At 45.3% G+C, this 13,871-nt stretch overlaps 1 protein-coding gene across 1 annotated transcript; it reads left to right on the top strand.

Moving 5' to 3' along the window:
• Positions 1–2,702: 2,702 nt before the first annotated feature.
• Positions 2,703–3,337, top strand: LOC128262856 (E3 ubiquitin-protein ligase TRIM39). The gene has a single exon (XM_052997412.1). The coding sequence runs from the start codon at positions 2,838–2,840 to the stop codon at positions 3,171–3,173; it is 336 nt and encodes a 111-aa protein (XP_052853372.1). The 5' UTR covers positions 2,703–2,837; the 3' UTR covers positions 3,174–3,337.
• Positions 3,338–13,871: the final 10,534 nt, after the last annotated feature.

Raw genomic sequence — 13,871 nt, 5'->3', positions numbered from 1 at the left:
TGGAGGCTCGTTTGCACCCATCGTCACTTGATTGAAGGCCCAGAGTGCAGAAGCAGGCAACAAATCAACGCCGCGGCTGGACTTGCCTTTTCAAACTGACCTACAGCAGCAGCCAGCAGCGGATTGCAGATACCAGTTCCTGGCCCGCACTTTTATTGATGCAAATTGCATGCCCTGGGCCCTGTAATCAGTCCGAGTCCGAGGGCTCTGTGCGTGCAATTTGAGCGACAAGTCGATCCCCGCCGCCGGACGGAATTGGGTCACATTCTGTTGCGTGGAGCTCACTTAACTGCGATGATTGGCCAAATGCAATGGCAAAAGGCTAGTGGCGGCGCCACCTAGCGCCCGCTAGCGGCACTACCTGCTTGATTGACAGCCCCTTTTGGGATGAAGATGAATGCCCTTGTGCGGAGCACTGTCCTTGCCTTGTAACGAGCTTTAAATAGCTTCAATTACAGGCTGAGATTGCATAATGCTCCCCATTCCTTCCTGTTTCTCCCCCCTTCGCGAGGCTTTGACTTAATACAGACGGACGGACGGACGGACGGATGGACGGATGGACAGGGCTTGATGGACGACAACGGCACGCCAGGAGGTCATGTCACAAAAATATCCATTAACACATCATAAAAATTAAAAATTAAGAAACCATACGAGCGAGGCAATAAAACCGCAATACCTGTAAAATAAAATATCTGTACGGGGGAAATAAAAAAAACTCCAAGGCATGCCAAGATAATCGCAGACGAGAGAGAGAGAAAAGTGAAACCGGTAATTATGCATTATGTATGCACGCCACCAACGCGGCGGATTAAAATGAGGAGCTGGCGACCAGGATAGCTAGCGACTTTTGCGAGAGCCGGCTTACTGTCTGCCCACGCTAAGTAAGAAACACATTGCTGCCTTGCTGCTGCTGCTGCTTTTTTGGCAATTTACGTGCCTTGGCGCGCGACCCGCAAACAAAAGACTTAAGCGACGAACCAGCAGTAACATAAATTTCACTTAATTGCAGAAGGCACAAAAACAGAAACCAGAATGCATTCAATCGATAAACAGAGTGCAACGAATAAATGAGCTCGGCACGCAGGCAAAATGCTTAATACCGCTGGGCTGGCAAAAAATATGCAAAGCACATAAAATTAAGTAAAACAAAAGCTGCCCAGAACATTTATCTCCACTTCGATTGCGCTTCCATTGAAATGCATGTGGAGCAGTTCAACGTCTTCCGCCTGAAGATCGCCGCCTGCAAATTTGTCGCCAGATCAGCAAGCCACTTCCCAGTAGCAGTAGCTCATTTTCATTGTCCGGTGAGTACCTGTACACTCAGAAAAATTGTAACAAAAGATCATAGTTAAATAAATAAGTAATCTTTGTATAAGTTCGACCAAAGATATATTAGTGATTCAATTAAAATTCACAGAAATAGGTCGCCTAGATTATATTTGTAAGTCCTCTCTACTGTTTTTCGTTTTAATAAATAAAATAAAAATATGGATGACATAAAAATCCCAAGTTTGGATTGATGGTTTAATTAAATCATCTGAAGCCTTAGTGATTCAATTAAAATTCACAGAAATAGGTCGCCTAGATTATATTTGTAAGTCCTCTCTACTGTTTTTCGTTTTAATAAATAAAATAAAAATATGGATGACATAAAAATCCCAAGTTTGGATTGATGGTTTAATTAAATCATCTGAAGCCTAAAAACCTTTGAACATTTGCATTTCCTTATTTTCAATTATAAACTTTCAAGTTATTTCCTTTAAGTGTAAGCAACTCACACTCGAAATGTTTACGTCGTTTTTTGACCATTTTTTCCCGGCAAGTGTTAAAGTCAACAATCGTGAGAAAAGAATTTTATTGTTGTTTCGCCTGTGTGTGGGGCTGCACTTTTTTCGTGCCTTTTCTGTCTTTTTGTTTATTTTCATTTTACGGATACTGAAGGTCACTCTGCCTTGATTGCTGACTGCGGCTGGGCCAACTTGAGCTCAAGTTGAATTCAGTTTTTCGTATCTTTTTGGCCTGTTTTCGGCTGCATATGATGCCCGCCAGTCGCAGTCGGCCCCAGTAAGCCCCAGAAGTTGCCTTTGTGGAGCTCGCCTTTATATATCTCTTTTCTGGCCTGGCTTCCCCCTTTTTGCCGCGCTCATGTTAAATTGTCCGTTTCATGTTTCTGCTTAAATGTCAGTTGTAATTTGTTGTATTAACCCATACCACATGAATTATGTTTAGTTCGAATGTAATTGATTTGAATGCAATTTGAATGGCAACAACACAGAGCAACGGCCGCACGGCAACAACAATGGCAATGCCAGTATTAAGTATTAACAATAACAGCCACAGGAGCGTCGTCGGCAAGGCAAATTGAAAATTGCCCTCAACTCTGGCCGAGATTAAATGGAATTATGCAAAAGAGCTGCCTGGGAACGGTCTGCGGCGATCCGAACACGATCTCAATGAGAACTTCATCAACAAATGGGTGCAGCTGGGATGAAGTGGTGAGGTGTTGCTTTTGCCTTGGCTAACAATATTATCGATACATGTCGTCGGCATTAAGTCAGTTATCGCATCACGAGCTCCTGACAACTCTAGTCTTTGATTGTAATTATAAAGAGCAACCGACAACCCTAAATAAGTTAAAAGTCTCAAGTAAGAAAAAATCTCAGCAACCCAAGAGTTTTCATTTAAGACAGCTGATTTTTTTTAAAGAAATAATTCAGTTCACTTACGAAGCGAGCCCTATATTTTGTAGTTGAAAGCCTGTCGAACAAAAAAAAACCGAGATACAAGTGCAGCTAGTACGCGAAATACACTATTCCAATTGCAATTCTGTGACCATGACCGCTAACCCGTGCATATTCTGTTTAGATGAGCAGCGCTTTCCATGCCGCATATCCTGCGGACATTCCTTTTGCGCCGAATGTTTTGGCAAATACTTGGAACTGGTTCGGGACTCGCGATGTCCACTGTGCAGACGCGACTTCAGGACGGACTTTCATCCTCCTTCCGCTGATTCTGGTCGACTGACCTTCGCCCCCACAGAGGACTCGGAATTCATAGCATCACTTCCTGATGTCGAGATGGACACGCTGGTGCTGACACTTTCGGAGCAGGAGTGCCGCTTCTTTGAGCAGCTTTACCGGGAACTTCAGTTGGTGGACACTCGGGAATAGATGGCCAGTTTCTGCCAACAATCTGTGATTCTTATTGTTTTCTACTTGTATATATATTGTGTATAATAATTTATAATTTACCTTCTTGGCTAATATTTCCCTTGATTGTTATTTGGACAGTGTCTTTCTGAGTGAAGATTGTATACTTTTGTACAATAATTTCAAATAAATAATACAAAATATCTACGCCGGAATAAGCGTATATTCTAGCAAAATCCACTTCCCGCTTTATAAGAAATCGTATTTTCTAAGAAAAAGAAGGCCCAAAACCCATTCCTACTTCATGAAGAAGCTGAATGAAAACCCTAACAACATTTAAGTGGTACCAAAATCAAAATAAATGTGAGCTTCTGGGGCAGATCGATGGCTTAGTCAGGTGCCGAGCAGGCCAAGAGCATGGCCATGTTCCCGGCTATCGCCATCTGCGCTTTTCCGGCGACTGCTCATCCATCTGCAAGTGCTAAAGCTGCGCCATCGATCAGCACTTGTATCTGGTCGTGCAGGCGCAACTTAATTAGACGCTTAGACTGGCTAATTGCCGTGGAGCCGGGCCTGATAAATTGATAACCCCGCTCGCAGATGAACAGCTAACGATGGTCATTAGCAGAAGTGACAGCGGCAGTCGCAGCAGCAGCAGCAGCCAGTTGGGCGACTGAAAAATGGTGCAAAAATGTTTATTAAATGTCCATGGCTGACCAACGGTCAGTGGAGCAGGCCCAGCCCAAGCCCCCAAACTTCCAAACTCCCAAACTTGCAAACTGGCAGCTCTGGCTGCATTTGTTTGTTTGCCGTTGTCTTTTTTGGCGCTTTATCGCACGAATCATTTCTGGCTGGCCATTTTGACAGCGTTTTGAGTCAACAACATGGCGCATGCAGCAGATACAAATCTAAGCGGCACATTATGCAACGGCCGGGCGATCGTGCAAATGCTAAGAGCCAAAAACTATCTCATGGATTTGCGCAATTTGTCATCCTGGAATCGGAATCTGAATCGGAATCGCAGGCAAATGTTGTGGGAAGGGGGGAAATGCAGGGGGAGGCGGGGATGTCTGAGAGTGCGTGTGTGCGGGCGTGGCTGGCAAAACAGTTTTATTGATAAGGCTTGCCAGACGACTTCGATATTGCATTTAGTTGGCCAATTATTAATGCCCCTTGTCGCCGGCCTGCGTGTAATTTGTGGCAGTTGTTCGAGCTGCTGAACTGCTGCACTACTGCACTGCTGCACTGCACTGAAATGCGATACACACCGGCGATTGCTCATTTATGAATGTCCGGCGATGGCCGCGATGTGCGATCGTCAATCTTCGAACTTAGCCACGCTTACATGTGATTTAACAAGCTAACAAGCTAACAAGCTGTGGCTTTATCGCCGATTAGCTGCACTCGATAGTGCTGGCCAAACTCTGGGCCAGGGTTCATCGAACGCTCGGCTTTCAACAGATCGCCGCATGCAACACACACACACAGTAACGTGCCACATTTTTAGCATTTTTATTATCGCAAGTCATTTGTCAAATTGCTAAACTGACATTAAAGCCGCCTTTCCTGTGGGCTGATAAACCAATTTGACATTTTAGCCGGCGATGATCGATGGCTGCGCGAGATTCCCCCGATCCACCCAAATCGCCTGGGAGTGCAGCCTGGTGACATTTTTGCGCCAATTTCGGTCGCTGGGCCATCAGTTAAGAGCCCCAGCCATCAGCCAACAGCCAACAGGCATCAGGCATCAGCCATCAGACCTCAGACCCTCAATTCGCATTTTTCGCTTTCAGTTTTGTTGCTTTTCGCCTCGCTTTTTTCGGGGGGCTTTGTTTTGTTTGGAGTTGCCGTTTGCATGCGTGGGAGTTGCACGAATTGTGTCGTTAAATAATGCTCCATGTTTGTCCTGCACGAGACCCGCGAAACACACAAAACGAAACGAAACCAAACCAAGTCAAACAAAACGAGTGCACTGCGGGAAAAGTGAATACAGTAGTCTGTAAAGCATACATTTTGTAATGCAGAACGAATTTATCTGGTCAAAAAATAATAAATAAATAGTAAGCTCCTTAAACTCACATTAGGAAAAAAAATTGCATTTATATTTTTGGATAAATATACTTGGCTAGTTCAGTCAGTTACACTAATTCCTTCGGGGCTAGTATATAAAATATATATTTTAAGCTTATTACATTAGTACAAGTACATTTACCAATAAAATTTTGAAAAATAAGCTTTCTAAAGTTATATAAGGCCACCAATATAGGCAGGATTAAAACAAGTTACTTGATGTAAGATTTTTTTAAGTTAATTGAACTAAAGTAAATTTTCTCATTTTTATTTGAACAATAGGTATTTTGTATAATAACGATGTCGATATACAAATATTCTTTAAATTTATTTTTGCGGCAAAAAAAAAGGGCATTCTTAATTTTTTTTTAAGGTTATTGGAAGAGAATTATGATTTTTCAATTTAACTTTAACTATAATTTGTTCTCTAATAACTCAGTTGATCTACAAATATTCCGAAAAAAAAAACTTTTAATATTAAGGTCATACAAAATTTATTATTATTAATAACATAAATTGCTGATTAGTATTATCAGCAATGTCATACTTTTATTTTAAGTTAATTTATTTGTTAAAAATTAATTGAATTTCCAGATTAAACATTTATAAAGTTAAAAGTTTAGCAATGTTTTTTGCAGTGCCGACAAACAACAGAAACGAAACTGGTTGGTTTGGCCGAGAGCGCGGAAGCGCTGCTCAAATGGCAACTGGAGCAGCGTTTTGGGTGGCCGGACGGATCGGGTCCAGTTGGATCTTGAGACTGGGGTCTCGAGCTTGCAGTTTGGAGTTTGGAGTCTGGAGTCTGGAGTCCTACTCTAGTACCAGTACTAGTACATACCTGGCAGCAGCTGTAGCCGAGCCGGCCTTGCATTTGATGTTCATGCTGCTGCCGCCGCCGCCGCGCCGCTTTGTTTAATTGATAGACGACGATGACTGCGACGACCCACGCGGCGGAGCTGCGGATCTGTGGTGGTGGTGCGGATTGGCGGATCTGGCTTCCAGGCCAGGAGGAGGGGGAGTAGCAGGAGCAGCAGGAGCAAAACTGGCGGCACGCGATGCCTTGGATCTTTGGCTCTTTGGCGGCCGGCCGCCAGTGGCAGGCAGCCCATCGAACTCAAACTGTGCGCATTCGCATGCGCATGGGCATGCAACAGAATGCGACGTCGCGGCGTTGACAGATTGATGCCCCCTAACTCAGCCCAAGCCCCCGCTTCATTATTCAAATTACTTGTGTGTTTGTGCGGAATTTATCAAAGTCCACCCGCAGCCAGAGATGTTTGAGAGGAGGAAAAACAGGGCAAATGGGAACTGGGAAATGGGAAATGAAGGCTAAGGTTAGCATGTGGACCAGTTGTTTTTTTTTTTTTTTGGCGTGTGTTCGCGTGGGCGTCAAATGCTGTTTTCCCCTGTTCGAAATAAAACTCTGCGCAGGTCAGTTAAGATAAGTTCCATCGTGTCCCATTCAAACTTTCCTTTTGGCTAAGGGCAGCTAGCCGAAAAGTGGAACGGAACGCGAAAGGTATCTGTGACTGTGCAAACTGTGCAAATGTGCAAATGTGCAAATGTGACTATGACTCCGAGTGCAACTGGGTGCGGCATGAATTCTCATAAATCTATGGCCCAAAAATCAGCAGTGTACATATGTAGATAGCTATATACACATGCTGGCTGGAGTAATTAAAGCAGTTTAACATGTCTGTGAGCCTGGCCAGTTTTCGGAGCTGTCACAACATCAACAAGCCTTCATTCATGCTCTGCGACAGCCACAAGCCAGCCAGTTAGCAGAGGTCCGTCATTCCGTCGGTATGGCAGTCTGTCAGTCAGTCACTCAGTCAGTCAGTCAGTCAGTCAGTCAGTCAGTGAGACAGTCGGCCAGCCAAAAACTTGCCATAAATCAACTCATTTGAAATGCATCAAAGGCAGCAATCAGAAACAGAAACAGTAACAGTTACAGACACAGAAACTGCCCAAAAGAAAAACGCAGTCAGTTGCACAAATATTTTTACACGTACCAGCGATTTCCAATTGAAATCGAACACAGTCAGCGGAAAGTGACAATGCGCGGGCGGGGCAACAACTACGGTCGACAGAAAAAGCAACAAAAAATAAATCAAACTAAAAGCTTAGGAAAGACCAAGAAAACACCGCTCAACTCACCAGTGGGCCATTCGTGTTGCACAATGTGTGAAAACAGGATCAGAGTCCTGCCTAAACATTTGTCAACCCAGCGGCGCTTATGTAATCAACAATGCAGATTCGGTCGCCTTCTCCACCGCCGCCAATTAAACAGTTTGTCCGCTGGCCGGCAACAAGCATCAATCAAATCGATTGAAATAGTTTGGCTTTTGGTCAGACTACTACTGTCGTCGAAATCGCCCTCGGAATGCAGATTGTCGTCCGTTGGCTTATGACAGGCTTCTGGTTTTGGGGCGTGGCCATTATTAGCATCGCCGGGCCGCAGTGCTTAATTGATTCGGTTGTTGGCCATGTTAATTGACAGCACGCACGGATGTAACATTGCGATAGAAGTTGGCTGACACGGGCCCAGTTAGTCGTAGTTGGCCAGTCAGTCGTCAGTTGTCAGTCAGTCGGCTGGTCGGGCTTCACTTCCACAGAGTGCTCCAAGCGCAATCGCAATGGCAGTCGGTAAATTTCACTTATCAAGAGCGAAACAATTAACGGCCGCTGCACGAGCCATAAATATAAATGTCGGAGGACGTCTGGAGCCCAGCGATTCGTGAGCGGCCTGACCCACATGCAATTGGCAACTGCCAGCAATTTGCCACCTAAGCGAGAATTATGAGCGCCAGCATTTTCCGGACCCGATAAGGCGGCACAACTTATGCGCAAATGCGGCTGTCACAGGCCAAAATGCAAGTTTGAATCCAAATCCAAATCCCAATCCAAACGCGATGCCAACTTCCCAGCAGCGCCATGGAAAAGTCAACAGCCAGCAGAGCCAGAGCCGTTTCGTTATAATTTCTATTATTTTCCCTTTTGGCATAATTGCAGACAATTTACTTAACGATCAATAGCGTCAAACGGCAGGCAGGCTGGCAGACTGGCAGTATGGCAACAGACGACGTGAAATTTATTAGCTCCCGCAGCTTCAGCCTCAAATTCAGCTTCACATTCAGCTCGAGCCTCGGATCTTGGCCATGTGTTGGCCTTTTGGCAGCACACACACAAACTATATCCGCGTGAGAGCCGCTTTTCTATCCTTGAGCCTCGACTTGAGCTAATGCTCTGTGCTTCGTGCTCTGTGCGCCTTCTGTTGCCATAAAACATTTATTTAAAATGGAGCAGCAGCGTTTTATTTTCTCCACCGCCAGGCCATGTTTGGGCCAACAGATGAACGCTGTTCATATTTTAATTACGCGGCTTTATCACGTCATTGCGGCGGCTCGATCTCCGATTTATGGGGCCCAGTACGGAAGTCCACTACTTGTGCGGTATTCAAACTTGTCTAGTCCAAACTGTGCACCCAATTCATATTCATATGGTTCCATCAAGTCTAGCTTTAAGGTATGCGCATATTTTTGGCCGATTTTATGGCTGCCTAATTGGCCAAAGCAGCCAAAACACTTGACCCATAAAGTTTTATTAATCTACCTTTTGGTTAAAAATAAAATTCGATTATGTTGATTGTGTTGATCGGTGATTCGGGGTAATTAACTTACGATCCCTGGCCACAATTGTGCGTCTATTTTTGGCTGCAATCAGCGGAAACGTTAACCTCACGTGTCGGTGCCCCCCAAATTCGGCTTAATCTGGCCCGTAGAGCTACCCCGTTGATTGACGATAATGTTGTCTAAATGCACATTTAACAAAGAGAGAAATTGTGTGGCTAGTTATGGCTATTTACCTGTCAGTGGCCCAAAGTGTGAGAACAGAGCTAGTTGGCTTGCCGTAATGATAATGCCATAACGCACATTTCGGGGTCGTAACGAATGAGCAATAAATTTCTAAATTTTCGCCAATAAACAAACGTAATGATCATGTTGAAGATGCTGATCGGTTCGGGACGGACGGCTGGCTCTCAGTTGGACACCCACTGCCCACTGTCCACTGTCCGTCCGGCTGATTATGTTCGTCTGGCCGATGTCTGTATAGGCTTGGGATATAGGAATGGGGGGCTTTGGATCTCTCCCACTCTTTGCAAGGAAATCGCCGACGATCTTCGATCGTCGATGGTCGGTCGGCGAAATGTTGTTTATGTGCTGCTGATTATGAGCGGGCGTCGCTGATGGTCGGTCGCCGGGGTCTTTGTTTCTGCGTTTCTGTGTTTTTGATGTTTCAACAACGTCGAACTCCGGGGTCAGCGCGGCAACGACGCATCGTAAATCATTCATAGAGGGAGCAGTTGGCTGTAGGCTTCCCCTCTGTGAAATTTGTTGCTGTGCCTGCTCACAACAAATTGATTTTAGTCACGATACTGTCAATTAGCTGGCCATGGGTCAGCCAGCTAGGTGTTGAAGCCTCCTGACCCCGCTCTCGACCACCGCCGACCACCGTCGACCACCGCCGACCATCTGGATCCCAACGCGAAGGATCCTCCTCCGTCGTTTAGGCGCGATTAAGGCCCCGAAGTTATGGTTATAGTTGGCCAGGGCTACTTTATTAAATCAAACTCCGCACATGATTATTATCACGTGAGCCGGGCCCTGGTTTATGGCCACAGTTTGGCGGCCTTTCGCCTGGCCGCGATCTAATTGAGTGATTTCCGGAATGCCGAATGGGAAAATAAGGAAAGCCTAATTAACTTTTTACCCAACGCTATGTTTATTTGCTTAGCTGGGGGCGAATCGCTGGCATAGTTGGGCGATAATTAAAGACTCCACAGTCGCAGTCGCAGTCCCGAATCCGATCTCCTATTCGGGGCAGGCGTACCTGTTAGGAGATACTTTGAACCTGTTGTACAGTTAGAGTTACAATTTGCAACGGCCCAAGCGAGACGGAGTCGCTGTGTATCGATGGCGATGCACTTGAAAATCGTGATTTCACCTTTTGTACCAAACTACCTACCAACAGAGCCAGCCAGTCAGCTAGTCAGCCAACAGCGAACAGCCAGCAGCTATAGCTACAGCTACACAAAGGCTTCTAAATGGCAAAGTAAACTGATTTACAATCAAAGGCAACGAAGCGCGCAAAGAGCTGCAATGAAGTTTGGCCTGCGATTCGCTGGCCAAGAGTCCTAAGAGCAGCACAGTCGCAGTCCCGTTGCCATCAGCAGTGCAGAATCAATTGAAGTAATTACGAAATGAAGGCACGAACTAATAAACTTGGTCGTCCCCGGTCGGCAGCCTTAACAAGCTCAAATGCTGGGCCCTCCTTACCTGAACCACCACCACCTTCTGGAAGCGAAAAGGAGCCATAGTCAACTATTGCAGACGACGCCACCGCGCCCAAAAACTCCCAGTCAAACTCTCAATTTACAGTTAGTTTAAATTAATTAAACGAAATGCACTTAATTAGAAGACAATTCCGATTCCGATTCCGGGCCATGGCAATGGCCAACTGCTCGCTCTCATCGAACGTTGGCCGCGGCAAGTGCATGACTTCTGCTGCCTAACCCCGAAAATCGAAAAACGAAATCAGGCCAAAACCGAAATCTTGCCAATGGAGCTGAAGCTGAAGTTGGATTTGGAGCTGAAGCTTGAGTCTCTGGGCCAACGGACAGCTACAAATTTGCGAGGGCTCCGCGTTTGGACAGGCGCAATCGATCGCACGTCAGAAACTGGGGCCAGGCATCCGCAGAAATATGGCTTTTCATTTAAGCCGGGTCAATACGCCCCAAACGCTGACCTCTCCCCAAATGAAAACGAAAACTGAATCAAAAGTAACCAGAAAACAAAAGAAAAATCATCAAATTCATGTAGGACAGGCGCGGCACAACGAAGTCTTTATACCCTTTACGTTTACCGTATTATGACAACAATTTTAGGATGTTTATATTTAATTTTGTACATTCAGAAAATTAGCTTAACTTTAAGGCCATGTTTAGTGCAGCACTCCCTAAATTAAGAAATTTGTCCCAAAATCAATCAGATATTATTTTCTGAGTGTAGTACTTTATAAAGGTAATTGGTTGAATACAATTATTATAAAATCTTATTTTGGAAAGCTTTTACAAATGTACATTGTTTAAAGAATTTTTTAACAGCTTCGGGAGTGTCATTTTCTTTCTCTTGAAATTATCTAACCCCTCTACAACTTATAATGTGTTGTTGGCCATGTCCTTAAATACTTTTTTATTTAATTTTTATCAAAATAAAGTTGTACTTACAGAAAATAGAAAATTAAAAAATTAAGACTTTTTGGAATAATTTAGACATACAAATATTTAAATTGTCAATTACTACAACTTACTCTCTGATCTTCAAAAGTTTTGTATAAGTACTTGTGCTTTTTTATAGAGCATGAAATGGATTGGAAGGGCATTTAATGGGAGGGCATCGGGCATCGGGCATTGGGAGCGACAGAGGTCCAGATTTGGTGGCGGGGCTGGCATCAGTCAATTTCTGTTTCTACTATTACCCTTTGTGGCCGTTGTTGTCGGAGTTTGGCGATGAGTCGCCCTAATCGAGGCGCACAGATCAAAAACGAAAAAGAAAACGTGGCCGGAGATGCGCCACACCCGCATCGCGGTCCAAACTGCGGATCGGACAAATGGAAATTAAATCTATTGTCTATGCATTGGGTCAAGTGCTGGCTGAGACGTTGGCAGCGATGCCGGCGTTTATGGACGGGGCGCGTGCTTAATACTTAGCCGATTTCACACCGATTTTTATGGGTGGTCTTACTCGTAAAAAGTTTACCAAAACTGAATATTAGGAAATGGAATTTGGCCAAAAATGATAGCCCACGCAGATCGGATTTCATTTTCACGATAGGCAAGTTCTTAACTTAACTAACTTTTATGATGATGATCAATCTGCGCTATTGGCCCATCGTCAAACACTTTTGCCCCAGCTTTGCCCTTAATTTAGCCAGTAATTGAGCCGAACTCAACCCCAAAATACGATTATAATTTGCTCGATCTAATGCCGGATCGAGTTGGTCATCAAGTCGGAAAGCCGCAGCAAAATCCCCCAGCGAAATGAGACTCTTGCCCTTGCCAACGCCCACCGAAATGGGTGAAAGCCGCTCGAAAACGTGCACCGATTTTGACACTGGGTAATAGTGGACCCTCGGACTGCGACTTGGATTTGGAGTCAGTTGGCTGCAGTCAGTCAGTCAGTTTTTTTGGAGCTCCCTGCTCTGGAAACGGCGCCCCGAAAATCGTTTTCAATTAAAGTCGCAACCGAATGGGTCGAAACCGAAACGTGCTGGCGATCAAATTAAATGCGCCAAAAATTTTTTGATTATTTGTACAGTTGTTGTTGAGTCAGAAGGAAAGTCGCGCGTAGTCATCAACCCCATCATCACCTTTTGTGGCTTTGACTCTGTGTGCCAACGCGGCAGTAAGTAGGTTTTCCACAGGCTAGTGAGGAAAAATCTCCATGGCCAGTGGTCAATCTGACCCACAGAGTGCCGCATATCCAGTCCCAAGTGTTGACTGCATTTGGCTGCGGGGCCTGAAGTTGCATGCCACTCGAGATGAAAGCCCGCCGAGCGAGTGCCAAAGTAATTAGTCTGATGGCGAATAATTTGGGCAGGCTTGCGGTTCCGCATTCGGGCGCTTATTAGGCCTATAATAGACCCCCGAAACATTCGGCCGCGAAATGCCGAGCGGCGATTGGAAAATGCACTCAAACTGCCCCATCATCCTGCTCCACGATGCCGCGCGATCAAAGCAACTGGCGGGGTACGCGTAATAATAAATAAGCCGAAAACAAATCTAACAAATACGATGCTATGTCGACGCCATCAATCAGTTGGCAAGGCCAAAGGCGCTTTACAGTTTCACCAAACGAAATCGGCTATAAATAGGCGAAGAGTCAAGTGAATGAGCCACAAAATGAGAATCAAAGTGGAGTGGTATACGAAACCATCGAAATTGTTATACCCTCACTTTTTACACTCGTATATTGGGGCATTCATTACTCTGATTTATGGAGAGTAAAACATGTTGCAGCCCATATACCCGAAAGTATTTATTTCTGGGACCCCCCTGGCAGAGTGTTTCCTCGCTGTCCGTACTTGTCGGAATTGTTATTTACAATTAAATTTTTTTGTCGGCACTGTAGCCCAGGCCGGGCCTTGATTGCCACACCAGGCCGAGATGGATGGATGCTGCATCCCATCCACATCCACATCCACCACTCGATCTGATCCCATCGCAAACCAGAGCTGAAGTAATTAAAAGCAAAGCACAGAGCAAGCACGAGCCGGGCACTACAAAACTTTAATTGAACACCTCAAAATGATGCGCACGTAACGCAGCTTAACGACTCCAATGAGGCCGTAAAAACAATGCCAATACCCCGCCTCAGTTGTCCAGATCACATCCCCATCCCCCATCCATCGCCCATCTCCCATCTCCCATGTCCTCGCCAGCGATGTTGGCCAAATGAGGGCAGATGCTGGCCAAGAAAGACGGGACGAGATGCTGCATGCAATGCCGCCTTAACACGCCCCACATCAAGTGGCCCGAAGTTTGCACAAGAAATTAAACGTGGAGTGGGGCCGAAATCAAGTCTCTCCCAT

This window comes from Drosophila gunungcola, chromosome 3R (assembly GCF_025200985.1).
Source record: "Drosophila gunungcola strain Sukarami chromosome 3R, Dgunungcola_SK_2, whole genome shotgun sequence".
Taxonomy (NCBI): domain Eukaryota; kingdom Metazoa; phylum Arthropoda; class Insecta; order Diptera; family Drosophilidae; genus Drosophila; species Drosophila gunungcola.
This window is presented reverse-complemented; position numbering and strand designations above follow the sequence as displayed.